The sequence below is a fragment of the Marmota monax genome, unplaced genomic scaffold (genome assembly GCF_021218885.2).
Source record: "Marmota monax isolate L192 unplaced genomic scaffold, Marmota_monax_Labrador192_F-V1.1 WCK01_AAM20220418_F8-fsc00071, whole genome shotgun sequence".
NCBI lineage: Eukaryota > Metazoa > Chordata > Mammalia > Rodentia > Sciuridae > Marmota > Marmota monax.
The window spans coordinates 6,376,520-6,403,565 of NW_026695217.1; the positions used below are offsets into that span (position 1 = coordinate 6,376,520).

Sequence of the window (27,046 nt, forward strand, 5' to 3'; positions counted from 1 at the left end):
TGAGCAACACAGCAAAACCCCATCTCAAAATTTAAAAAAAGAAAAGAAAGAAAGAAATGTGCATGGTTGGTAAGACAAATGTTTCCAAGCTATCTCAGTGACAGAATGCCCATTAATCAGTGGTATGAAACACTGTACGTAATTCACTTGAACTAAAGGGTTAATTCTGAAATTTATTAGATTATTGCTTATTGCACTTTTTGTGGGGGGAGGGTACTGGGGATTAAACCCAGGGGCACTTAACCGCTGGGTCACATCCACAGCCCTTTTTTGTATTTTATTTAGAGACAGGGTCTCAATGAGTTGCTAAGTGCCTCACTAAATTGCTGAGGCTTGCTTTGAACTTGAGATTCTCCTGCCTCAGCCTCTCAAGTCTCTGGGATTACGGGCATGTGCCACCGTGCCTGGCTTATTGCACTATTTTTTTTTTTAACCAACCCATGTATAGTAAAACTATGCCATAACATTGTAGGTTATGTCCAATATATTCAATTACAAATTACTAAAATTACCAGAGTGAGTTTGCAGTTAGCTAAGTGGGAGTGTAGGGGTTGAGGGAGCCAAGTGCCAACTGCATTATAACTGAATTCACATTATTGTAGGGCCCCTTATTGTCTTTTTCTGTAAACACTGAATATCAGCTATTGTGGCATACTTGGGAGAAGGATGGACTGAAATGGGGAGACATTACAGGAAGAAAACTTTGTTATTATAATAACCAAGTGCTTTCCAAACTTTTAACAGCATCTAAGAGTGCATGAAGCATTGGAGACAGTGTTTACAGAAAAGCCCACTGCTTTGGCTTGATTCAAGGTCCTGGTGCTGCTTTGCAAATACTTGAAGAAAACATAAATATCTCGTGCTTGAAAGACATTTCATGAATATTTCCCCCCTTTCCTCCTCCTAATACATTGATTGAAAAGAGCCAATGAATAAATCTTGAGTATATAAGATAGAATGGAACAAGGCTTTCAAAATATAAAGTGAATCCAGGCATGGTGGCTCATGACTGTAATCCCAGTGGCTCAAGAGGCTGAGACAGGAGAATCACGAGTTCAAAGCTAGCCTCAGCAATGGTGAGATGCTAAGTAGTGAGACCCTGTCTCTAATAAAATACAAAATAGGGCTGGGGATGTGGCTTAGTGGTTGAATACCCCTGAGTTCAATGCCCAATACCCCCCCCCCCAAAAAAAATAGATAGATATAGAAAGTGAAGGAATCAGAAGTTCCTTTGGCTTAGGGCAAGTCAAACTTTTGGGGGGACCAAAGGCAGACTATTTGAAGACAGACTTGAAATAGGAGGAAAATTAAGAGAGTTTACATTTCATGAAAGAAGAGTGGGAAAAAATCAGGGGACATTGATAGTTGAAATCCTCTCTGGGAAAGATTAGATGTAAAATAAAGGGTTATTGGACTGCAATATATAGTAAGTTATAATGGCCACAACAGCAGTTCTGAAAACATTCCCTAGAAGCACTCAGCAACAGAGCAAGAACAAAGTAGATGGTTTTTTAGGCCAAGGAAAGGAAGCAAGTGATCTAAAAGTCTCCCTTAAGTGAATGATAATAGGGTGTAGTTAGGGACAGAAGGAGGTAAGGTAGGAAGAGGTCTATAGAGCAGAACAGAGAAGAGCAGCTGAATTTAAGGTCCTGCTGAAGCTGAACATGTCTAATTCCAGCTACTCCAGAGGTTGAGGCAGAATGCAGAGTTGGAGGCTGGCCTTGGCCATTTAGTGAGACCTCATTTCAACAAAAATAAATCTTGCTCAGGTAACTGACCTTTATAATATTCTTTTGAATTTGGAAAATAAATGAAATCAATTTATCTTTTGGAGCTGTATTGACTAGAAAAATTATGTTTTACCTTTACTTTTTTTTTTTTTTTTTTGGTATTGGGGATTGAAGCCAGCCGTGCTTAACTATTAAGCCATATCCCCCACCCTTTTATTATTTATTTACTTAGATACCAGAAATTCAACCCATGGACACTTTACCGCTGAGCTATATATCCCCAGTGCTATTTATTTTTTGAGACAGGGTCTCAGTAAGTTGCTTAAAGATTTCTAAGTTGCTAAGGCTTGTCTTGAATTTGTGATCTTCTTGCCTCAGCCTCCAGTCTCTGGAATTGCAGATGTGCCATCATGCCCAGTCCTTTTTATTTATTTTGAGACAGGTCTTGCTAAGTTGCTCAGGCTGGCTTCAAATATGAGTAGCTGGGATTACAGGTGTGTGCCACCACACCTGGCAAATACTCTTACTAAATGGTAAAACCCAATTCTTATTTGATCATGACAAGATTTTCCCTTATTCAGGAAAAAAAAATTGCTGTATCATAAACATAAGCAGATGAATTGATTCATATTGATTTACACTACTTATTATCTCTTCTATATTAACAGCTCTGACTACAGTTCAAGTGAAAAGAATGGAGTTTTATTTAATAAAATGAATTTTTGTCAAAACGTACCCAATTCAACGCCAAGCATTTCTGTCAATGGCAAAAGCAAGATAAAAATGGCAAAAGAATCATAAAATTAGCACCAGGTCAAAATTATTTTGATTAGGCAAGGACAAAAAAATTACATAAACATTCTTTCTATGTAAATTCTTTTTTCTTTTTGGCAGTAGTGTGGACTGAAACCAGGGTCTTTTTGTTTTCGAGACAGGATCTCACTGAAGGGCCCAAGCTAGCCTCAATTTACAATCTTTTTGCCTTGTCCCCACTTTTATGTCAGACTGTTTAGTGTCATTATGGAATTAGACATGTTCAGCTTCAGCAGGACCTTAAATTACTGAATTTGTGATCTTCTTGCCTCAGCCTCCAGAGTCTCTGGGATTACAGATATGTGCCATCATGCCCAGTCCTTTTTATTTAGTAATCCCAGATAGCTGGGATTACTGGTATTCACCAGTATACTTTATCATTTTTTTGTGGTGCTACGCAAGTGCTCTGCAACTGAGTTACACCTCCAGTCTTTAAATGTTAATGCTTTAATTTCTTCCTATAGTCAGCATATTTTTAAAAATAATCATGTTTTTCTTGAACTTGTGATCCTCCTGCCTCTGCCTCCCAAGCCACTGGGATTACAGGGGCAAGCCACTGCACCCAGCTTGGAAAACATTAACTTTCAATTTTGGGATATCAACCCCTCTGTTATTATTTTGGGGGTGCTAAGGATGGAATCCAGGGACTCATGCATGCTAGGCAAGCACTCTACCCCTGAGCCATATCCTCAGCCGCAGGATGTCAAAACTTCTAATAGAGAAATCAAGGTATTTTACCCATACCTCTTGGGCCACATCATGTGCCAGTGGCATGGGTCTGGAAATTACACTGCAGGAACAGCTGGGTCAGGGTTAGGGATCTCAAAAAGCTGATCAGTGTGGTAAAGCCTTTATTGCTATTCAGCCACACTCTGAAGGCAACACTAGTTTCCTGTAATCAGAGATTAAAGATGTCTATTCTCTTTCCATTCAAGTACCTACTGCCTTTTCAAGGGTGGTGGTGATATGGTTGGGAAAGAAAAGGGCAATTCCCCGTTTTTGTCCTGAAGGTACTCAAACAGCTCTTTAAAGATCTCTACTACCAATGACCATGAAGTATGACAGGTTAAGAAGCCCCCTCCTAAAACTTATTCTGTATATTTTTTTCTTTCCTAACCGGACAGATGGGGACTGGGGTTATAACTCAGCACTACTACTCAGAGCTTGTTTAGCAATGCATGAGGCCCTGAGGTTGATCCCTAGCACTGCAAATAAATGAACAAAGCAGAAATTCAAATGGAAAGACAATTCTGTACCCTGATACTAAACAGTCTGTGAATAAAAATGTTACAGAGAAAAAGAGAATTTGGATTAGCATGTGAATTTCATTAAATGGGACTCTGGTTAGAAATCAGAACTTACAGGAGTAGGGATATAGCTCAGTGGTGGAGCACGAGCCTAGCATGTTTGAGGCCCTGGGTTTGAACCAACCAACAAAAAAGTAAGGTTGTGGGGTGAAGGTGGAAGAAAAAAAAAGAAGAGGGTAGGAGAGAGAACACAGTATTTCCTGTTTTTCACCTGCTCAGTCTTTTCATAGAATACTTTAGCAAGGGGAATTCCAGATGATACTGAAATATACTTAGTAGCAGCATTTTGGCAAAAAAGAGGAGTTTGTGGTCTTTGGGTCAGCTAGCTAAAGAAATCAGTCTCAAGTAGTCATCGGTTTGGAAGATGAACTGGGAACTGCCAATGTAGCATGACTAAGAAGTACCTAGATAAAAACTCCTGGAAGCTAGTCCTTTTTATTGACAGAATCAATAGAACATTTGGTAGCATGGCAGACAGGTCACAATGTCCTGCCACCACAACTTCTGACATTCAAATTAGATCTATATAAATGTGAATCCTCTTTATTCTTTCAACTCTGTATTACATATACGGAGGGGTTTCTACATTGGAACAGTTTCACTCACACCATCCCTATTTACGCAGTTTTTGAAGACTAAAGCTTGGTCCAAATTTGTGAAAAGGTGACAGGCTAAAAGAAAAATTAACTTAAAGAAGCTATCCGGCCCAATCAAGAATGGCTTAATATTATTCATTTTCTTCTTTGAACATCTTACTTAAGTGCTTTATTAGAGCCACTAGCGCAGGGTTCCCACCACATGCCTCAATTTGTTTATAGGCTTTAGATTCAAGCTCTTTAAGAGTATTCCGAGTGTATTCAAAAGAACCTACATCCTCGAGATAATGTACACAATATTTTTTAATATCTATGTTTTCTGTTCTTTGGCGCAAGATGTTCTGCACCTGGGTGCTTTCAGGCCTTGACCAAATAGCATGAATAGTAGGGAATGAGAATTTTCCCTCTGTTAGATCTTCACAAAAACTTTTGTTTTCACTATATTCTTTGGAGTGCAGATTAGCATAATCATCTCTAATTTGAAAAAAGAGGCCAAGTGTATTAAGTAATGGCTTTAAATCTTCTTTGTAGTCAGAGAATAGTTGCATGAGACCTACTGCTAATCCAAACAGTCCACCAGTCTTTTGCAGCACCATGGCTTTATATTCTTCTTCAGTGGGACAAGTGTAATTATCCCTCCAGTAAATGTCCAGGCCTTGTCCCTGATGGAGTTCTAAGAGCTGGCGGGTAAAAAGTTTCACTGCATCTGGATGATCTAGAGTTAGGACTTTTTCTAAGCCAAGGAAATACACATAATTGGCTGAATTGATGACAGATGGAATTCCATAGATGCTATGTGCTACTGGAAAGCCACGTCGGAGTTTTGAGTTGTCTTCAATATCATCAATGAGTAAACTGGCATTGTGCAACATTTCTGTCACTTCAATGATAATCTAAGAAAAAAGAAAAAAATTACTTCACATTATTTGAAGTATTCAAAACAGTTTATATTTAGTGGTAGTAATAGATTAAGGAAGTCTCGGGTGTCTTAAATTTCATAATGAGAAATTATTTAGCAACCTGAACATAAGACAATAGTGGATGAGCATAAAACTAAGAAAAGTAATTTCATGAGAAATCTATTAATTTGGGGAGATTGAGAATGAGATTAGAATTGCCTAAATACCTGTAATTTGTCTTCTGGAACTTTTAGCCAATGATTAAATGCCTGTGAAAGTTTGGTTCTCACTTGTTTACCTGCAATTAAAAAATATGACAATAAAACAATTATTTACTTACACAACCTTCCTTCAAAACACATCAGATTTGGCAAATGCACCCCCATCAACCCATTACCTACTGCAGAGATTATATTTCACTGCTAAATACCCAACCCTATCCCTCTGAAATCAACATGCTAAAGTGCATAACCTTTCAGAATTAGAGCAGATAAGAAAGATTAGATTCTATGGCACTTCAGGAGGCTTTAATTTTTTTTTTTGGTTCTGGAGACTGAACTCAGGGGCACTCAACCACTGAGCCATATACCCACACCTATTTTGTATTTAGAGATAGGGTCTCACTGAGTTGTTTAGCACCTGGCTTTTGCTGAGGCTGGCTTTAAACTCATGATCCTCTGGCCTCAGCCTCCCGAGCCTGGGATTACAGGCATGTGCCATGGTGCCCGGAAGTATGCTTTAATTTTTTAAATATTTTTTTAGTTGTCAATGGACTTTATTTACTTACATGCGGTATTAAGTGCCTCACACATGCTAGGCAAGAGCTCTACCACCTAGCCACAACCTCAGCCCAGTAGGCTTTAATTTTTAACTTGCCATCAACAACTTCTGAATGAAATGGGTATTTGTAGGAAATCCTCCTGCCTCAGCCTCCCAAGGTGCTGGAACTACAGGTGTGCGCCACTGAACCCAGCACAGAAAATCTTTTGAAATTATATTATTATAGATCAAGAACATATCTGTCCAAGGCATGGTTCTTTTTTTTTTTTTTTTTGTACTGGGAACTGAACCCAGAGCTGCGCTTAACTACTGAGCAACATCTTAAATAAGTGAATGAACTAACAGCAGAGCGAGTATCACTCAAAAGCAGTATCCTGGATTTTTCTTTTGGGTACTGGGGATTCAATGTAGGGGTATTCAACCACTGAGCCATATTCCCAGACTTTTTTTTTTTTTTAATATATATTTTATTTAGAGACAAGGTATCACAGAGTTGCTTAGGGCCTCGCTAAATTGCTAAGGCTGGCTTTGAACTCATGATTCTTCTGCCTCAGACTCCTGAGCCAAGGGCACCACCGTGCCCAGTTTCCTGGCTTTTTCTTTCTCTTTCTTCTTTGGCACTGGCCTCAAACTTGCAAAACTCTGCCTCAGACTCTTAAGTCACTGGATTACAGATATGTACCCTTACACGGGGCTTGGGTTTTCTTAAACATTTCTGACTTCACTCCATTTTTTGTTTCTTTTTAAGAATTAACATTAGCAGGTAAGTTTCTATTAGGGTGTGCCAGAACAGAAATACTAGTAATCATGATAGTTACCTAAGTGTACCTAAGGAGCTAGCATTCTTTTGGCGTTTTTTTTTTTTTTTTTTTTGGTACAGGTTTTCATTATGTTGCCTAGGGTGGCCTAAAACTCTTAGGCTCAAGCTATCCTCTTGCCTCAGACTCCTGAGTACTCGGGACTATAGGGATGAGCCTGACTCTTTTTTTTCTTCTTCCTTTTTTCTTTTGTGGTGAGGGGATTGAAGCCAGGGCCTTGTGCATGTGAGGCAAGCACTTTACTAACTGACCTATATCCTCAGCCCTTTGTTTCACTGAGTTGCATCACCAGCCTTTATTATTTTGAGATAGAGTCTAAGTTGTCTAGGCTGGCTTTGAAAAATGACAAGCGATTCTTCTGGCACAGCCTCCTGAGTTGTTGGTATTTCAAGTGTGCATCAACATGCTGGGCTCTCTTTTGGCTTTTCATAACTATATTTATCCTACCCAGATTCAGGAAGAACAGAAAAGCATGTTACCATTGTGGTGTGGTCATAAAGAAAGATATGTACTTTAGAAGAGAAAAAAAAAACCTACTGTGATTGAAAGCATGATTATAGTTTAGCTACACTATGAACTAAATAGACTATTAAGGTTTCAAATTGCCTTTTATGTTATTATTTGTGGTACAAGAGATTGAACTTAAAGGTGATCTACCACTGAGGTACACTCTTAGACCTTTTTCAATTTAAGATAAGGTCTTGCTATGTTGCTGAAATTGGCCTTAACTTCAGGCGTGTGCCACTATGCCCATCACTTCTTATATTATTTTTATGAGAAAGAGCATGCCAACTTCCAAGTAACTCATTTATATAAGTAAAAAAAAAAGTTTTTTTATTTTTTTATTTTTAAAGAGACAGGGTCTCACTATATTGCCTGGGCTGACACCAAACTCCTGAGCTTTAGCAATTCTCCTGTCATAGCTTCTCAAGTAGCTGGAACTACAGGCATATGTCATTGTGCCTTGCTGTAAATGAAACAAACAAAAAACAAATTGTTTTATAGTGTTGAGTGTTGTATCTAGAGCCTTATGCATCCTAGGCAAGTACTTTACCACTGAATTACATCCTTTGGCTTCCCCAAATACTTTTTAAATTTTTATTTATTCATTACTGGAAATTGTACGTAGAGGTATTTAACAATGAGCTACACCACCAGCCCTTTTATTTTAAAAGTCTTGCAAAGTTGCTTAGAGTGACCTCAAATTTGTGATCCTTCTGCTTCAGCTTCTGAAGTTAATGATTACAGTTGAGTGCCAATAGGCCAGCTTTATTTTATTAATTTTTTTTTTTGTATTGGGGATGAAACCTAGGGGCACTTAACCACAGGGCCACATCCCCAACCCTTTTTCCTTTTTGAGATAAGGTCTTATCAAGGATCTCTTCGCTAAGACCCTGTCTCAAAATAAAAAATAAAAAGGGCTGGGGATGGGCTGCAGTTGTAGTTCAGTGGTAGAGCACTTGCCTAATGTGTGAGGCATTGGGTTTGATCCTCAGTACTGTATTAAAAAAAAGGGGGGGGGCTGAGGATGTGGCTTGGTGGTTAAGTGTCCTTGAGTTCGTTGGTACCAACGAACAAACAACAAAACAAAACAACCTTATATATAAACATAATAAGGCAGCCATTAAGTTAGAAAGCTGTGTTCAGGTGATACTCCCTTATATAAAATAATATGGTTAGGTTTCCAGATAAAGTGACTTAGTTGTATTAGTTCTCAAAGGAACTAATAGTGTAAGAAATGCTAGTAGTTGTATAGTGGGAGACATGAACATGGAGGGGGACACTTTAACATGGAGTATAAATTAAATTTTCTGTTGTTATACAAATCAGAGATTTCCCCTAATATCTAATAGTGAAAAAGCCAGGTTTGGAGGTGCAGTCCTGTTATCTCAGCTGGAAAGGTAAGGCAGGAGGATTTCAAGTCCTAGGCCAAGGAGTTGAGACTTAGCAAAACCCTGTCCCAAAATAAATATAAGAAGCGCTGGGGATATAACTCTGGGGTAGAGTGCCCTGAGTTCAGTCCCCAGTACTGCAAAAAATAACGGGGAGGGGGTTAGGGGCGGAATTTGAATTTGTAGTTATCTGTAAAGAATAAACATCCAAAGAGGCCTCAAAATGTTTATTTTTAAAATTTTATTTATTTAATATATTTTTTAGTTGGACATAATACCTTTATTTATTTTTCTGTGGTGTTGAGGATTGAACTCAAGCGTCTCACACATGTGAGATAAGCACTCTACCACTCAGCCACAACCCCAGACCCAGTACATTTATTTTTTGAAGTATATCAATGTTATTTTTTTTTTTTAAATGTTTTTTAGTTGTAGATGGACATAAAACTCTTATTTTTTATTTTTATATGGTTCTGGGGATCAAATCCAGTGCCTCACGCATGCTAGGCAAGCACCGTACCACTGAGCCACAACCCCAGCCCATCATTGGATATTTTTAAAATTACTTTTTAGGAGTGAATAATAATAAAATTGTATTTGTAAACTTTCTCTAATGTATCCCTTTCCTTTCCCCTTCCCTTTCCCTTTCCTTCCTTCCTTCTTTCCAGTACTGGGGACTGAACCCAGGGGTGCTTTACCAGTGAGCTATGCCCTGAGACATCTTTAATTTTTATTTTGAGGTAGGGGTTTTTTTTTTTTTTCTTTTAAAGAGAGAGAGAGAGGAGAGAGAGAGGAGAGGGGAGAGGGAGAGAGGGAGAGAGAATTTTAATATTTATTTTTTAGTTATTGGTGGACACAAATCTTTGTATGTGGTGCTGAGGATCGAACCCGGGCCGCACGCATGCCAGGCGAGCGCGCTACCGCTTGAGCCACATCCCCAGCCCCTTGAGGCAGGGTTTTCTTTAAGTTGTCCAGCCTGGCCTTGTAGTTGTGATCCTCCTGTCTCAGTCTCCTGAGCTGCTGGGATTATAGTTAATATATCACTTTCAGCAGGAAATCTCAAAGGCTGATAAAGCTAACCTTTTCTGTTTGCTAACATTTGAATGACCACTACTATCTGATAACTATCCTATACAGACTGTAACTGAACTGTTACCCGGTAACTGAAGTAAGTATTTGTAGGGTTCTAGAAGAATTCTTTGGACAGTTTCTTGCGTCTTCTCCATTGTTTTTAAATTTCAAAGCTGATCTGTAGAAAAGAAGAAACAGAAACATGATCTTATGAACCAAATTATCAAGCATTAAACTGCCAAGAAATTTGTATCTCAAGGTGTTTTGGGAATAGCATACCTTTAGTTTGGTTTAACCCAATTTTTTTCAGTTGTTGATGATGGACCTTTATTTATATGTGGTGCTAAGAATCAAACTCAGTGCCCCACACATGCTAGGCCAAGCACTCCACCACCACTGAACCACAACTGCAGCGCCTGGTTTAAAAATTTTTATATGTATAAAATATTGAAAACATTAAACCAGGAAAGGTGGCACATGACTGTAATCCCAGCAGCTTGGGAGGCTGAGGCAGGAGGATCGTGAGTTCAAAGCCAGCTTTAGCAAAAGTGAGGCACTAAGCAGCTCAGTGAGATCTTGTCTCTAAATAAAATACAAGACAGGGCTGGGATGTGGTTCAGTGGTCAAGTGCTCCTGAGTTCAATCCATAGTAGCTCCCCGCCACCAAAAAAATTTGAATGTTCTGAATATGCCTATATAGATGGAAAGTAGATTAGTGGTTGCCGGCACAGGAAGAACAAGAACTAACTGCTAGTGAGTAATGTTTTTTTTTGGAAGCATCAAACCATAAAATTAGATTGTGGGGCTGGGCATGGTGGTGCACACCTGTAATCCTAGTGGCTTGGGAGGCTGAGGCAGGAATATTGCAAGTTCAAACCCAGCCTCAGCAACTTGGTGAGGCTCTAAGCAATTTGGCAAGACTCTGTCTCTGAATAAAAAGTAAAAAGGGCTGGGGATGTGGCTCAGTGGTTAAGTGCTCCTGGGTTGAATCCCCAGTACAAAAATAAAATGATAAAATAAAAAAATATTCTGTACATCTACAACTTAAAAAAAAAAAAAAAAGAATATGGAGATGGTTGCACATTGTTAATATACTAACAACCATGGAACTGTCTACTCTTCTTGATTGTGTGAGATGGCATCACACTTTGCTGCCCAGGCTGTTCTTAAAACTGTGGGCTCAAGCAATCATTACACATTAGTTTCCCACGTAGGTAGTTACTACCACATCCTGCTTAAACTGTACACTTTAAATGGTTGGTATACGGTATATAGATCACATCTCATGTTTTTTTAAAAATACAATTCTTCATTGAAATGATTACACAGGTCAAAGAGTTCAGCTGATTTAAGTGGTTTTCTTAGATACATAATGTATTATTATGCCTTGCCTAGTTTCATCAACCATAAAAGACTTAAATAATTGAAATCAAACAAATGTCAAAACAAATCACAGAATTAGATATTTTCTTTATTAAGTGATTATATAAATTAGTAAGCATGTTCCTTCTATGAACATTAAAATAGCTTTTTTAAAAATTTTGTTACTGGGGATTAAACACAGGGGCACCCTACCACCAAGCTACATTCACAGCCTTTTTTGGGGGGAGGGGGTACTAGAAATTCCCCAGTCCTATTTTGTATTTATTTAGAGACAGGGTCTCACTGAGTTGTTTAGCACCTCACTTTTGCTGAGGCTGGCTTTGAACTCGTGATCCTCCTGTCTAAGCCTCCTGGGATTACAGGCCTGTGCCACCACACCCGGCATCTCTCAGCCCTTTTTGAGATAGGGTCTCAACAAATTGCTGGAGCTGGTCCTCCTGCCTCACCCTCCTGAGTAGCTGGGATCACAGCCATGCTCCACTGTGCTTGGCTGGCTGGGTTTTGTACCTCCAGTCCCAAGATGGTTGTTTATATATTTATAATTTAAAGGGAAGTACGCATATTTGCTCTAAAATATGAGACTCTGTTTTAAAATATGCATTAACTTGAATGTAATCATATGTATTAAAAACATTTCCCTGTAATGTTTTATTATTTGGAATTTTGTATGTACTTTAATATTTTTGTTGCTGGGGATTGAAACCAGGGGTGCTCAACCATTGAGTACATTTCCAGCCCTTTTTGTGTTTTGTTTTGAGACAGGGTCTCAATAAGTTGCTGAGGCTGGTTTTAAACCTGTAGTGTCCTTCCTCAGCCTCCCAAGTCACTGGAATTATATGTATGTGCCACTGCACCAGGCTTACTTCAATATTTCTTAAGAGTATCATGGTCTTTATAGGGTCCTCCTTTACTGCTGAGTCTCTATCTCTCTGGCAATCTATTTCTATTTTTACCTGTCACATTTTAGGAGTTTATCATTTTTGTCCTCTTTCTTTTGCCTTTTGGGACTATGATTTGGTCTCCAGGACCACAAGACATCTTCTAATCAATATTTTTGGCTTAATTGACAATATACAAATGTAAGAATAAACCTAATATGGTATGGCAGTTCAAGATTAGTGCTGCTGAAAGCATTACACATCATAGAATTTTGGAACTGGAAGGCAACTTAGAGTTCTCTTAGTATGCTTGAATAAAGCACAAGAATATATTCACTTGGGTGAGTGTCACTTTTTTTTTGGTGCTGGGGATTGAACCAGGGCCTTGTGCAGGGTACGCATGCAAAAACTCTACCAACTGAGCTACATCCCCAGCCCCCAAGTGTCACATTTATGAAATCAGGTATACTTTGTGTTATTTTGCCTAGTCAAAGGTCTTTTTCGGATTCACTAAGTCTGGGAAGAGGACTAGGAATCCCCATTTTTAATATGCATCATATACAATTCTTAAGGAGCTGCTTGAGAAAATGGTAGAGGGTCTGAAGATAGCTTCATCATACTGCATGACAACACAACCAAGGGGGATGGGCTCATATTTTTATTTACTATAATGCTGAGGGTGCATTCCTTGATTTCTAAACCTGCTCTAGTAACTTCATAAAATTAAATATGAAGCCCATTTTTTTGAAGCCAGTCATCTGAGACTATGATCTCATCATCCACCACCTCATGGATAAGGCAATTCTAGTACCTACTACTGCTTACAAGTATCAATTTTTAAAAAAATTTTAGCTGGACATGATACCTTTATTTATTTATTTTTATGTGGTATTGAGGATTGAACACAGGGCCTCACACATATGAGGTGAGCACTCCACCACTGAGCTACAACCCCAGCCCCAACAGGTATTAAATTTAAAAATGTAAAATAACTTTAGAAGAGTCTCATGTTTAACCCATAAAATACAAGACTCTTTGTACATGTTTTCAGGAGATGAACACACTGATGCCTTGATCCATACTCCTAAGCAGAGCTGAAGCTCCTGAGTAAATACTAACAAAGTGCCACAAAAGTAAATGATTTCTAAAAGCTATTAAGAACATAGAAAAGATGCAACTGCTCAACCTGTAAGAACCAGCTAATGTTCCTGCCTTAGCAGGCACCTAACATGAAGGTAAGGTGTGAACCCCATCGTGCCTGTTTTTCCGCTATGGAATGAGATGCCAACAGGAGGAAAGAATAAAACCTCTACATTATCTAGTCATTGTGAGGCAGACAGAAGGCCTGTGAGAAAGGAGAGCTAAAATGAAAATACACAGATTACCATCAACTCTGCAAGTATTTGGATGCTTCCACCAAGTATAAACTATTTCAAGGGTAGGAGAAACCTTTTGATATAATAAAAGCTATGGATCTTCTTAAAAAAAAAAAAAAAGCCAGTGTGTAAATCACTAAGCTCCCTCCCACATACATATGCACAGCAACAAAAATAAAATCTGTACCTAACTTTTCAGGAATCACATAGTCCCTGAATGCTTTACCTACACCTCAGATTAAAATCCTCAAAGAATATTTTCATACTTTTAATATCAAGCAAATCTGGTGTTTGCATAATAGGCCAAGACATAAAACCCATTATCTTAACTATTTCTCTGGTAGGAGAAGGGGAGGATACTGGGGATTAAACCAGGATGTTCTACCACTAACTTATGCTCTCAGCTCTTATACACACTGGCTAAGTTGCCCACGCTGTTCTGGAAATTGTGATCCTCCTGTCTAAGCCCCCAGATTTGGGATTATAGGTGTGCATCGCTGCATCTGGCTCCATCTTAATTTTTTATTAAAGGCAGATTACAGATGGAAATCCAATCTCAATTCTTGTAGGTATCGAAAAATCAGTTTGTCTTGTCTTTTTTAAAATATTTTTTTAGTTGTAGGTGGACATGATATCTTTATTTTTATGTGGTGCTGTTGATCGAACCCAGTGCCTCACAGGTGACAGGCAAGCGCTCTACCACTGAGCCACAACTGCAGCCGTCTTGTCATGAGTCCAAGGGGACCAGTAAAGGGGCAATATTAGGAAATGTTATTGGGTGCACGTATGAACAGGTAATAACTAACCGCACCACTATGTACAATTATAATGTACCAATACAAACGGGGGGGGGGGGAGGTCTAAGGACTTATTTGCCTCGCCCACCTTTTTTACTTAACAGTCTCAGTTTATCAGAGCCGCAAATCCGGCTTTCATTTTTATGGTGAAAAACTACAGAATGCTCCAGCCAGAGTCTCAAAACTATTCTCCCACTTTTAAAAGTTAGAACCTGCCGGAAACGTGCTCAGAGTGGATCAGTGAGTTCGACCCTTGCATCGGCGAACCACGGCCGCCACAGGGCCTACGCGGCGGGCCTTCTTCCTCCCAGCGGAGAGTCCCCGAGGCAGCCCCCGTGCGCCCCACCGCAGGGCCGGCCCGGCTCGCCGCTCCCTCAGGGCCCCGGGGTCCTTTGCTCGACTCCTCCTAGCCCTCGCCGGCCCCTCCGCCAGTCCCCGCGCCCCGCACCGCGACCGAGTATGTCCCTCGCCCGTCTCCTCGGAGCACGCCCGCTCGTGCGCTCCTGCCGCCCTCCCGCCGGCCGCCCGGCACCACGCGCGGCTGCCTCACGGCGGGCGCCCACCGCACGCGCCAGGCCTGGAGGGCTGCAGAGCACCCACTCGCGCCAGCGAACTGGAACTTCCGCGCAAAGCATTTCTTTAAAGGGGAAGGTCTGGATTCAGAATTACTAAACCCGGACAGACGAAAAGCGCGGCGGCTGGGCGCAGGGAAGCCCTCCCACTTCTAGGGAAGCGGCCCATCGGCAGGGAACTTCGAGTCCCGGGGGTCACCAGAGACATCCCTTTCCGCCCGCTCGGGCCGCTCCTCCTCCCTCTGCCAGGCTCTGGCAGTCACCCGAGCGCCGGGTCAGCATCCGGGTCCTCTCACTCCTTTCTTCTCCCCACGGCTGCGGCCCCGCCCCCGCTATGTCCCATCCGGGTCCCCCCAGCCACCGCCGCCGTTCACGGTTTCACGATGATCTCACGACTTTACGGCGTCGGTCGGGAGCAGCAGTACCTCATGTCAACTTCCCACTCCGGAGTTCAGACCAAGGCTCCTCCCGGCGTCTTCATAAATCTCTCCTCCTACTTCACCACAAAACTCTCCGCCCTCCTCAGCCGCCAGCGACGCCGCATTACTCGTAGCAAGAAAATGCGCCATCCCGGTCACACTGCGCAGGCGTCGTTGTCACCTCCCCGTTTCCAGGTGGCCCCTCCCTCTTTCCCTCCCGCTTCCGTCTCACGCAGGCGCGGGGTGTTGCGGGTCTTGCAGTTCTCGCAGGGTAAGGATTTGCGCATTGGTCCCGGGAACTGAACTACATTTCCCAAGATGCTTTGGGGCGTAACTTTCTGTTTCCATAGAACTGGTGGGAAAATGGCGTCGTTGTTTGTATGTTGGGGGCCAATAGAAACAGGGCAAAGGCGGGCTCTGGCGGACCCCGACCAATCCGAGGTCGTCTAAGAGGCCATCCGGGAAAGAAGTAAGGGAGGGGAAAAGAATCAAGGGGAGGGGAGAAGGAGGGAAGGGGGGGCCGGGGTGGGGGGAAAGCGATGTTTGCCCGTCAGTCGAGTCCGGAGTGAGGAGCTCGGGCGCCGGAGCGAAGGAGTCTCTGGAGCCCCAGCTTGCCGCCGTCACGGCCGCCGCCTGGACCTTTGCCCGGAGGGAGCCGCAGAGGGTCCGTCGCCGCCGTCCTCTGGAGGGCGGCGCGCCCGGGGGCCCGGACCTCCAGTCCGGGAGGGATTTTTCGTCGGCCCCCTCCCCCCAGCGAGGGAGCCCGAGCGGCCGCCAAACAAAGGTACCAGTCGCCGCCGCGGGAGGAGGAGGAGCCGGAGCTTCAGCCTCGGCCGCCGCTGGACCCGCCGCCCTTCTTCTCCATCTCTTCTCTGGGCCTGCCGCGTCGGGGGGAGGAGGAGCGCGACTCTGGACGCGCCAGCTTGGACCTCGCCTCCGCGGAAGGTAGGGGCATTTTCCGGGTGCTCACCGTCCCTGGCGTTGTCCCCGGGCCCGCCGCGGAGCGGGGCGGATGGCTGCGGTGCTGTCGCCGCGCCGGTGTTCGCGGCCCCTGCCTCCCGGGACCCCCGCCCGGCCACAGCTCGGCGCCCGGTGGCCTGCCGCGGGGGGCCCGGGCGGGCCGCGGCTTCTCGGCCCCTGCGGCCGGGCCCCACTCGGGTGGGACGCGGCCCCGGCGCCGTCCTGCTCGGCCCCGGCCCGCCGGGCCCTGGCGCGACGCGGGTGCCTGCCCGTGGGGGCGGACTTCGGCGCCAGCGCCGGACCCTGGCGCGTTGCGAGTTTCTTCTGACAGAAATGGCGTCATCGTCGGAGACGGGGCTCCGTCGGGTCGCGACAATGGGGACGCGGAGCTGCGGGCCGTGGGGTGGCCGCAGGCGGCGAGGCCGAGTGCAGCGCGTGCTGGCCCTCGCCGAGCGCCCTGCTGGCGGCGGCCGCGCAGGCTGCCTGGCTCTGAGCGGTGCCTTTTGTCTCCCCGCAGGTGCAGGTGACGCTGGTGTGGTCGCGGGGGTCGCCGACCCGGAGTCGCCATGAAGGTAAGCGTGCCTCCCAGCGCTGCGGCAGGGCCGAGGTCTGCGGGCGCCGCGCGGGAGGCGTGTGCGGGGCCCGCGCGGGGATGGCCGCGGAGTTGCGGTGCCGGGCCCCGCTTCCGCGCGGCTGGCCCCGTGCAGGCAGCGCCTGGGAGCTGCGGGACGCGGGCCAAGCAACCTGACCTGGGCGAGCTGTGGGCGCTCTAGGGTGCGCCGCCGAGGGAGCACCTCGCCCGCTGTGGGAACTCTGCTATGGGTTGCTAGCCGCGGACCTTTTTAATGACTACAAAGCTCATCTTATTGGAAAGATTTTAGAAGGATTTTGGTGATCTTTGCACACTGCGGAGACAACAGTTGTTCCTTTTTTGAAGGGACTTTGGGTTATATCTTTTCTTTTCCTTTATCCATGTGTGCCTCTGCAGGTTGTCATTGCTCTGTGGTGTCTTATGGAAAAGTGATGGCTAGTTCCTTTTCAGTAAACCTGTTAACTCAGTACATACTGTGTCTAGTAGGGCTTAATTGATGGAGGAAATTAAAGCCATAGAAGTACTCGGCTTTTCACTTTAAAGAACATGGGAACGAATTCTGTCTGGTTTGATCACACTATCAGGGATGACAAGTCTTATGTACTGGAAATGTCTAGATTTCACTGGTGTAACTTAGATACCAGCAAGTATTTTTTCACTGATTACAAATGCAGAAGTGCTTAAAGGGTAGAGTGTTCACAAGTATAGATATGCAACAGATAGTATGTTAGAATGTAAACTTCATCTACTTTTATTTCTTTGAATACTTTTTATTTTGTTTTTATTTTTGCTATACTGGGAATTGAACCCAGGGTGCTTTATCACTGAGCTATGTCCTCAGCCCTTTTTATTTTTTCCAGATGGGGTCTGGTTCGTTGCACAGGCTGGCCTGGAACTTTCAATCCTCCTGCCTCACCCTCCCTAGTAGTTAGGATTATAGGCATGCACCACCATCCCTGGCTGCTTTGAAATTTTTTTTTTCCCCACTTCTCTTCAGAGTAAAGACTACTTTTAAAGAAATGCATCCAAATTAAAATTTGTAATGCTTGTGTTTATGGGAGACAGTGAAAGCTGTGGATGTTAATATTTATCTACTGAACAAAGTAATTTAGTCTAATTTAAGCCTCTTTTTAAATTTGGGGTGCTGTGGACTGCCTAGAACAGTTTATATCTGCAGAGTTCCTGTCTCACTTTCATGTAAGTGAAAACAAACACTGATGTTTCAGAATGAATCCCTTTTGTTAGTCACAAATGCTAGTTAAAATTCCTGTGATCTGTGTAAAGCAGTGAAAAGTGAATTTATTAGGAAAACCATGTGTCTATGTTGGATGAGAATTTAAGAAAACTTTGGGTTGATTAATAGATAACAAGTTCAGAAGCTGAATAGTATTTGGAATAAATGTATTGTGTTGCAGTTACCATTAATGCAGGTACATTATAGGTTCTCTGTAAATGTTTGGCTATTAGATATATAGTAAGCAGAGGTGTTTTAGTTTTAAAGTTTCTTTTTTTTTCCTTTCGTTTCCTTTTTTAAACTTGTCAGTTAAAAAAAAATGAAAGTATATGGGAAACTTTAGCCTTAAAAGTTTCAGGGTATTAGGCAAATTCAAATTTTTTGATATAATTTTAGAACTAATAATTTTAGTGCTTAGCATTTCCGTTCTTAAAGTTAAAAAGAAATTAGTAACTTTTTAACAGGAAAAAGGTTATGAAAACAAATTTCCAACTTTACCAAGAACTGTATAGCAAGTCTTCTCTTAGGGAATTTACTAGTAATCATTAGTATTAACAACTTAGAAGTTATGTGGTAAAAGATAAACTGCTCATGATTTTCATTTTGCTTTATAGCAAAAACAGCAATTGGAAATGCATTTAGTGTTGATTATATTGGGCTTAATTTTTTTTGTGTGTTAGTGTGTTCTCAGTTTTTGTATTATGATGACAGTTGTGCTGTAGAGGATTTATACCATTTATTGGCTCTTAAATTTCTGCTTTGAAGTAGGGTTTTAAGTCTATATTTCATAGTAATCTTTTCTTGTTGCCTTTTAGTCCCCAAATAAAGAAAATGTATACGTCATTCTAAGTATTATGTTTTAGTACCAGTTTTCCAGTAGAAAAGAATTTATTTAAATAAAGCCCTGCACTGCTTAGCATACTCCATCCTTTGATATTTTTGCAGTGTGTTTTTTGAGAAATATAACTTGTGACATTAAAGCACTTTATGCCTTATGTAGATCATAATGCTGGTGCTCTGTTGGATTTGCTTTTCCTACTTGTGGTAAACCTTTCAATATCAGCGATAGCACATTAGAAGGAAGTGGTAAATTATTAAAGTTTGTAAATAATTCTAAGGATTGTGTCAAGATTCGTTTTCTAATTTTTTTCTAATGAAATCTTTTTTTTTTTTTTTTTGCTTTCATATTATGTATTTTGTTAGCATCTGCTTATAATGCAGTGTATTTTTGAATGAAATGGGCCAGACATCTTAGGGGATTTAGGGGATCCTTGATTTAGTTAGTTGTACTTAAAATCTGGGTAGATTGGCTTTTTGTATATTCCATTATTTCTTTAATAACTCTGGCTTAGACCCTGTAAAAATGTGGATTGATTACAAATGTCTCTTTTTTTAATGCCCTATATATGTGCACATGTTCCTTCTACCTTTCTTTCCCCTTTTCTCTCTTTATTACATCCTTTTCTCCTTCCCTCCCTCCCTTCATCCTTTCCTTCCTCTGCCTTTGCCCCTCTTTTATAAATTGTTCATTTAACAACCTCTTCTATGTGTCATGCAATGTGAAATGAACATGAATAAGTTATCTGACTTGCTTTCAAGGAGTTCAAGCAAAACTCACAGTATATTGCATTACAAGAGTATTTATTCCAACATATGGTAATTGTGGTAAGAGTTGTGGGAGGACAGACAATGTCTAAATCAGAAAGTTTTCCTGATGACTTTGTGTAAGTTGAGTGTTAAAGCTTTTGCCAGACAGATAATGGGAGAAAAGTGTTTCAGGTAGAGGGATAGACAAGATATTGGACAATAAAGAACAAAACAGAAGTGGTGTATTTGTAGTTTGCCATGTCTGTAGTAACAAAGTATGATGTGTTTGAGGGTGGGAATAGAAGGGCAATGATCAATAATAGGAGATGGAGCAGGGTGAAGGAGTTGAATATTTTGTGTGTGTGTGTGTGTGTGTGTGTATTGGGGGGGAGTGGTGCTGGGGATTAAACATGAATGTTTTGCTGTTGAGCTGCAACCCCAGTCATTTTTATTTTTTGAAATAGGGTCTCACTAAGTTGCTGAGACTGGCCTTGAACTTGTGATATTCTTGCCTCAGACTCCCAAGATGCTAGGCTTACAGGTGTGTGCCATTGCACCTGATTTTCTTTCTTTCTTTCTTTTTTCTTTTTTTTTTTTTTTTGCCTTTTCTCTATTTTTTTCTTTTTTGTTTTTTGGTGGTGCTAGAGAGTTTTAGGGTCTTAACGCATGCTAGTTAAATGGGCTACCACTGAGCTACACCCCCAACCTAAAATTTTTCCTTTCCTTTTCTTTTTTTTTTTTTTTTTTTTGATACTTGTATTGAACCCAGGGATGCATTACCACTGAGTTACATCTCCAGCCCTTTATATTTTTTGAGACAGGGTCTCTCTGAGTTACCTAGGCCCTTGCAAAGTCCCTGGGGCTGGCCTTGAACTTGTGGTCCTCCTCACTTGGCCTCCTGAGTTGTTGGGATTACAGGTGAGTGTCACTGTGCCTGGCTCAAAATTTTCTTAAAAGCTACATGGAACTACAGAAATTTTTAAGAAGGGGCAAAGATGTTGGATTTGCATTGTGTAAAATTCAATTCGGAGGTATATTAGTGAGTACATCAAAAGGAAGATCTGAATGGAAGGTATGGAGATTGTGCATGAGAAGTCCAAGTGAGTTGTGAATTAAGAGATTGAATTAATGCAGCAGGAGTGGAGGAAAGGGGGAAGATGAGAAATTTTTAAGTAGAATTTAAGAACTATTAACTCACCCTGAGGTAGGAAGAAAATGAAGGTTTCTGTCTAGGAGATTTAGATGTTATTTTCATTTGAAGCATGTTGTCATTTCAGTAAAGGTGAATAGGGTTTTTAATACTTAAGGAGGTAAGCCATTCATGTCTAGGTGGACCTACTAGTTAAGTTAAAAGACTCAGAGAGCAGGTAGTTGAAGTCAGAGACTTGGATGAACTAATGTGAATGTTAGTTTGTACCTAATTATAATAGTTGAGGGATTTAAGAGTCTTGATATGGCAATGATATTTTATGTTATAAATTTGTAGTCTTTTGGTCAAGAGGTAATTTTGTAAAATCATACTTCTTTCTGAATTAGTAATTCCTTGTTTAATTTAATAAACTACAATAGATGAGTGCATATTTCACTGAGGAGTGAGTTTTTGCCAATCAGCCATCAAACAGATAGTGTACCTTATTTGTGCTACACATGGCTCTGGGTATTGAGGATGCAGCAGTGAGCAAAGTAAGAGTTCTTACCCTCATGGAGTTTTCCTTCTATTAGGGTAAACAGACACTAAGGGGAAAAAATGTAGTGATTAGTGCTGTGAAGAAAAACAAAGCTGAAGTAGAATAACCATTACCACCAAATCTGAAGTAGACCGAGTGTGCTACTTCAGATTTGGTGGTAATGAAGGATCGTTTTTATTTGAGTGTATGTGGTTCTGGGGATTGAATGCAAGGCCTTAGTGCATGCATGGCAAGCACTCTTACCAAATGAACTATATCCCCAGCCTGAGGATCTGTTTTAACAGATGACATTTAAGTATAATAAGAAAAAAATGATAAAGTGAGCCATTCAGTTTTCTGGAGGAGGGGCATTCTGGACAGAAGAAACAAGTGCAGAGACCCTGAAGTGTTATGTGTTTGGCATGTTTGAGCTTGGCATATTTAAGAAACAGGAAGATGGCCATTATGGCTGTAGTAGTAGGAAATGAGACTAGAGAGGACCACCAGGGCCAGTAAAATGTAATTCCTTGTGGGCCATGGTATGAGCTTCAGATAAAATCTAAATATGTTAATGCTGTGGTTTGGGATGGTTTGAGTGTGTCCCCCAAGGGTTCATGTGTTATAAGCTTGGTCTGCAGTGTGATGGTGTTAAGAAGTGGTAGGATTTTTAGAAAGGAGGCATTTGGGCATGCTGCCCTTGAGGGATTAAGGTAAGGTAGTTCTGTTTGGACAGTGAGTTAGGTCTCTCCAGAGAGTTGTTATAAAGAGAGAATAACTGGGCCCTCTCCCAGTTCCTCTGTCTGTTGCACATACTCCATCCAGTAGTTACAGTATCTGTCAAGGTTGAACATGTGGGATTGCCTGATCTGAGACTTTTAGCCTCTGAAATTGTGAGCTAACTAAATCTTTTTTTCTCCCCCCCCACCCCCCCCCCTCTTTTTTTTGGTTTTGGGGATTGAACCCAGGCTTTGTACATACGAGGCAAGCACTCTACCAACTGAGCTATATATCACCAGCCCCTAAATCTTTTTTTTTCTTTATAAATTACCCAACCTTAGGTATTTTGTTGTAGGAAAGGAAAGTGAACTAACTATATCAGGAAAACTTATTAGTCTTTGTTGACCTAAATTTTTTTTTTCAAATTTTTAACTAAAATTTCTTTTTTGGCAAAATTGTCACTTGAACCTAGGGACTCTTTACTGTTGAGCTACATCCTCAGCTCTTTTTAATAATTTATTTATTAATTTTATTTCAAATTTGTTTTTAGTTATAGATAAACACACAGTATCTATTTATTTTAATGTGGTGAATCCAGTGCCTCACACATGGGAGGTAGACACTTTACCACTGAGCTACAGTCCTATTTATTTACTTATTTATTTAGTGGGCTGGGGATCAAACCTAGGGCCTTGTGCATGCAAAGCAACACTCTACCAGCTGAGTTATATCTCTAGCCCTCTTTTTTATTTTTTATTTTTTTTATTTTGGGACTAGGTTTCACTGAGTTGTCCAGGCTGACTTTGAGCTTGTGATCCTTCTGCCTTAGCCTCCTGGTTGCTGGGATTATAGATGTGTGTACCACATCAGCCTTTGAAGGGTCTGAAGACTGAAGCCATCTGATAGAACAGTAACTGCTGTGTGGAGAATAGGTTGTAGGGAAGTAAAAGTGGAAGAAGGGAGATCAGTCAAGAGGCTGTTTGGTTAGTTCTGAGAGAGATGGTGATGAACTGAGTCAGAAAAGAGGTAGTGTTGAGGATATGTTTGAAGGTGGGGATGATTGGATTTGGATGGATTTGACATGATGTGAAGGTTCTACTTGCTGTTATTTACAGATGAATAGCCCCCAAAATACAACCTTTGTTCCCCTTTTAAAATAATTTTCCTGTTATTGGTAGGTGGATGGGGTTCATGAAACAGTAAAATCAAGAAGATAGTACCAACTTTTAGTCTTTCCTTATTATAGGTGATCAGTCAATATTGAGCCAGGCAGTCCTCTCAGTTGTTTCTGGTTTTGGTTTTGAATTTTAAAAATTGAGGTGTTGGGGCTGGGGTTGTGGCCCAGCAGTAGAATACCTGAGTAGCATGTGTGAAGCCCTGAGTTTGATTCTTGACACCACATAAAAATAAATTAATTAAATAGTAAAGGTATTGTGTCCAAATACAAGTAAAAAGTAAATATTTTAAAAAATTGAGGTATAACTCTCAGACTGCAAAATTCTTTTTAAAACTATGCAGTTCATCACGTTATTTTTACACAGTTGTGTGTCTATCACTATTACCTAACTCCAGAGCATTTTCATCCTCCCCATTAACTCCCTGCTCTTCCTCTTTCTGTTCCTCACTGGCAACTACTGATCTACTGACTGAAAGGATTTGCCTGTTCTGGATATTTTCTGTCGGTGCAATCATACAATATGAGGCCTTTTGTGTCTGAGTTGTGACTTTGCACAGTGTTCTCAGGGTTTATCCATTTTTTTGAATGTGTCAGTACTTTTATTGCTGAATAATGTTCCATTTTGTGGGTAATACTACATTTTGCTAATCTGTTTATTATTTAATGGACTAGTAGGTTATTTCCACTTTTTATCTATTATGAATAATACTGTGAGCATTCATATATAAATTTTTCCACAAATGTGTTATTTTTTTATTTTATTAACTCTTTAAGAGTGGACCTTCCAATTTTCAGGTATTCATTTTAGCTTTGTGATAATTTGTTGAGTATTTTAACTTCAGGCTTGGAAGTGGCTATCTAGGCTTTGGACATTTTAAAAATTCATATTAATGTATATTGAATGAATTCACGTAATTTATGGTTTTATTATGTGATAGTCTCTGTTCTTACCATTTAGGATATATCAGAGAATAAAATGGGTAGAAATTGCTGGCTTTGTGGATCTTATATTTTAAGGTGTGCCTGGTGGCAAACAAATAAGAATAAATGTAATGAATTAAGTGTTAAGTAGTGTGGAGATAAAGAAAAAGTTTAGCTGATTTAGGGAAGGTAGGAAATATAAGGCAGGGACAGTTGCAGTATTATGTACAGTGGTGTAAGGGTTGGCTTTACTGAGAGCACTATGGAGCAGATAGTGAGCAAGTTAGCCAAGTGGCAGGGTGGCAGGCCAGGGTTCAGAGTGGCAGTACGTTCAGTGAACAGAACAGAGTCCAGAGTACCTGGAGTGAAGGAAAGAGAAAACAGTGAATGGGGTTAGATAGCTAAAGGGGATGGTGGTGAGGGAATTATTGCGGGTTTATGCAGGAGTGGTGCAGTCTCTCATCACAGAGTGAAAAATTCTGACTATGTTTCTACATATCTTTTGAAGGTAGATCCAACAGGAGTCCCTGTCAGATTGAGCATGGAATGAGGAGAAAGAGTCAGAGGACACCAAGATATTTTGTGGGAATAACTGGAAATGAATTTAGGATGAAGTAGGGCTACTTAATTTTTGGAAATAAGCGTTGATATTTTATACTTACGGAAAATGCTGACTGGCATGTATTATTATTATTTTGTGGTATGAGGGATTGAACCCAGGAGCACTCTACCACTGAGGTACATATATAGCCCCTTTTACTTTGAGACAGAGACTTGCCCAGAGTGGTCTTAGACTTGTGATTTTCTTGCCTCAGCTACTGGAGTAGCTGGGATTGTAGGTGTGTGCTGCCTGTTATTTTATTATCTTTATTATTTTAATGACTGAAGAAACATCTCAAGCTGAAATTTTCAGAAAGAACCATTTGTTCTTGCCTGTCTTTGTACCTTTTTCTGAACTTGACCTTGACTTCCCTTTAAGGCCCTTGACTTAAGACCAGAGTCTCTGAAAACATCCTTATTGACAACAGTTTTGTCTAAGACTATATCTATAGAGTACCTTGTGTACATGAGATGATTGCAGTTTTCAACTATCACAAAAGATCTTTGACTGTTTGGTGATTTTCTTACCCAAGGCAGTTTTACTCTAGGGATAGTAGTCAGTTCCAGCCACCAGAGTGTGGTTGTGGGAGTGCTGAGGTACTGTTATCCTCAGTGTTCTTCATGGTGAGAGCTTTGTGTCCAGCAAGGACCAGTCCCACTCTCCCTGTTTTTTTTTTTTTTTTGACTTGTCAATTTTGACAGCAGTCAACCTAGTCTAGAAAGTAAAAGAATTGTTTAAAAAATAGCATTTAATACTTTCTTTCTTTGTCTGGGAACAAAAGTAGAGAATCCCATAGGCTGTTTCATTCATTCATTAGAAGTATGACCAGCCTTTGGCTTTTGTTCCTAAGATGATTGAAGTATTTTTATTTAATTAATTTGCATCAAAATAATATAATATAGCAGAGCCCTATGGCGCATGTCTATAATCCCAGCTACTTAGTATGCTGAGGCAAAAGGATTACAAGTTTAAGGCCAGCCTTTGCAATTTAGTTTGTCTCAAAAAAAAAAGTGGGCTGGGGATGTGGCTCAGGCGGTAGCGCGCTCTCCTGGCATGCGTGCGGCCCGGGTTCGATCCTCAGCACCACATACAAACAAAGATGTTGTGTCTGCCGAAAACTAAGAAAAAATAAATATTAAAAAAAAAAGTGTATTTGTGACTTCTTAAGCTACCAATCAGTATAGTTAACTTTTAATTTTACTAATCAGTTTAACTTTAAAGAGAAGTTTGGTTATAAAAAATTGTATTTCTACTCTCATGTGCAGGAAATTCTGACATTCAAGTTTTCCATGTAAAAGAGTATGCTTTTAGAAATTGGATACTAAAATTGGAGACAAGGCTGGGATTGTGGCTCAGTGGTAGAGTGCCTGCTTAGCACATGTGAGGCACTGGGTTCAATCCCAGGCACCACATTAAAAAAATAAATAAAGTTATTATGTCCAACTGCAGCTAAAAATGTTGAAAAAATAGAGACAGCATAAGGTGATTTTATGAAAGGTATACAAGCAGGTTATTAGAAAATAAAAAGCAGATCAAAGATCAGCCTACATAGACAGAGAAACTGTATTTTACATTTACCCTGCTGTGCTGATCATCACATATTGCCTTACTTTGAACATAGTTCTCAGTACTCCTTTAATTAATACTCCTTTAATTAATACTTGTTCATACTTAGAAAGTGCAGGTATGGCTTCTGGGATCCTCTAAGTTTCTCCCTTCCTCCAGAGTTATGTGCAGAATTTCATAAGGTCATACATATGCTTTCCCAAAGAGAAGCTTTCTGATAGCTTTTATCAGGTTGTTGATGGAACCCACTATACAAATGATAAGAAACAAAACTCTGTAGCAGTCTCTTAGCTTATCTGTTTCTTATCGAGTTAGTAGGAATAGTTTGTTCATTCTTCTACTCTTACCATTATCAGTTAATCACTAATTTTCTAATTTTCTATTGCTTAAAAACTACTGCAGTATCAGATGGGCATAGTTGATATGTGCCTGTAATTCCAGTGACTTGGGAGACTTGAGGCAGGAGGATGCAAGTTTGAGGCCAGCCTCCACAACTTAGTGAGAGCCTGTATTTAAAAAAAAAAAAAACAAAAAAAAGTGGGCAGTTGGGGAGGTAGCTTAGTGTTAAAAGTGCCCCTAGATTCAATTCCCAGGACCAAGAAACATAAATAAATCACTCTATAATAGAAAAAGTTCTGTTGTTCCTGAAACATTTTTATGTGAAACACATATTACTTGAGGTGTTTATTGCTC

General features: G+C 40.9%; 2 protein-coding genes across 6 annotated transcripts in view; one reads left to right on the forward strand and one right to left on the reverse strand.

Annotated features, from left to right (window-relative positions):
* Positions 1-2,410: 2,410 nt before the first annotated feature.
* Positions 2,411-15,489, reverse strand: Ggps1 (geranylgeranyl diphosphate synthase 1). The gene is made up of 4 exons (XM_046432122.2): positions 15,338-15,489; positions 9,992-10,084; positions 5,573-5,643; positions 2,411-5,339 (listed from the first exon to the last, which is right to left on the reverse strand). The coding sequence occupies exons 2-4, from the start codon at positions 10,059-10,061 to the stop codon at positions 4,578-4,580; spliced, it is 903 nt and encodes a 300-aa protein (XP_046288078.1). The 5' UTR covers positions 10,062-10,084; positions 15,338-15,489; the 3' UTR covers positions 2,411-4,577.
* A 649-nt stretch (positions 15,490-16,138) lies between these two features.
* The window catches only part of Arid4b (AT-rich interaction domain 4B), a 143,428-nt gene continuing 132,520 nt past the window's right edge, over positions 16,139-27,046 (forward strand). For all 5 annotated transcript variants that reach the window (XR_006849190.2, XM_046432017.2, XM_046432019.2 and 2 more), the window contains exons 1-2: positions 16,139-16,276; positions 16,809-16,863. Coding sequence is in view for 1 of the 5 variants with exons in the window: in XM_046432018.2 (XP_046287974.1) it covers positions 16,858-16,863 (6 nt within the window). In the remaining 4 variants the exon portion in view is untranslated. The remainder of the gene's footprint in view (positions 16,277-16,808; positions 16,864-27,046) is intronic.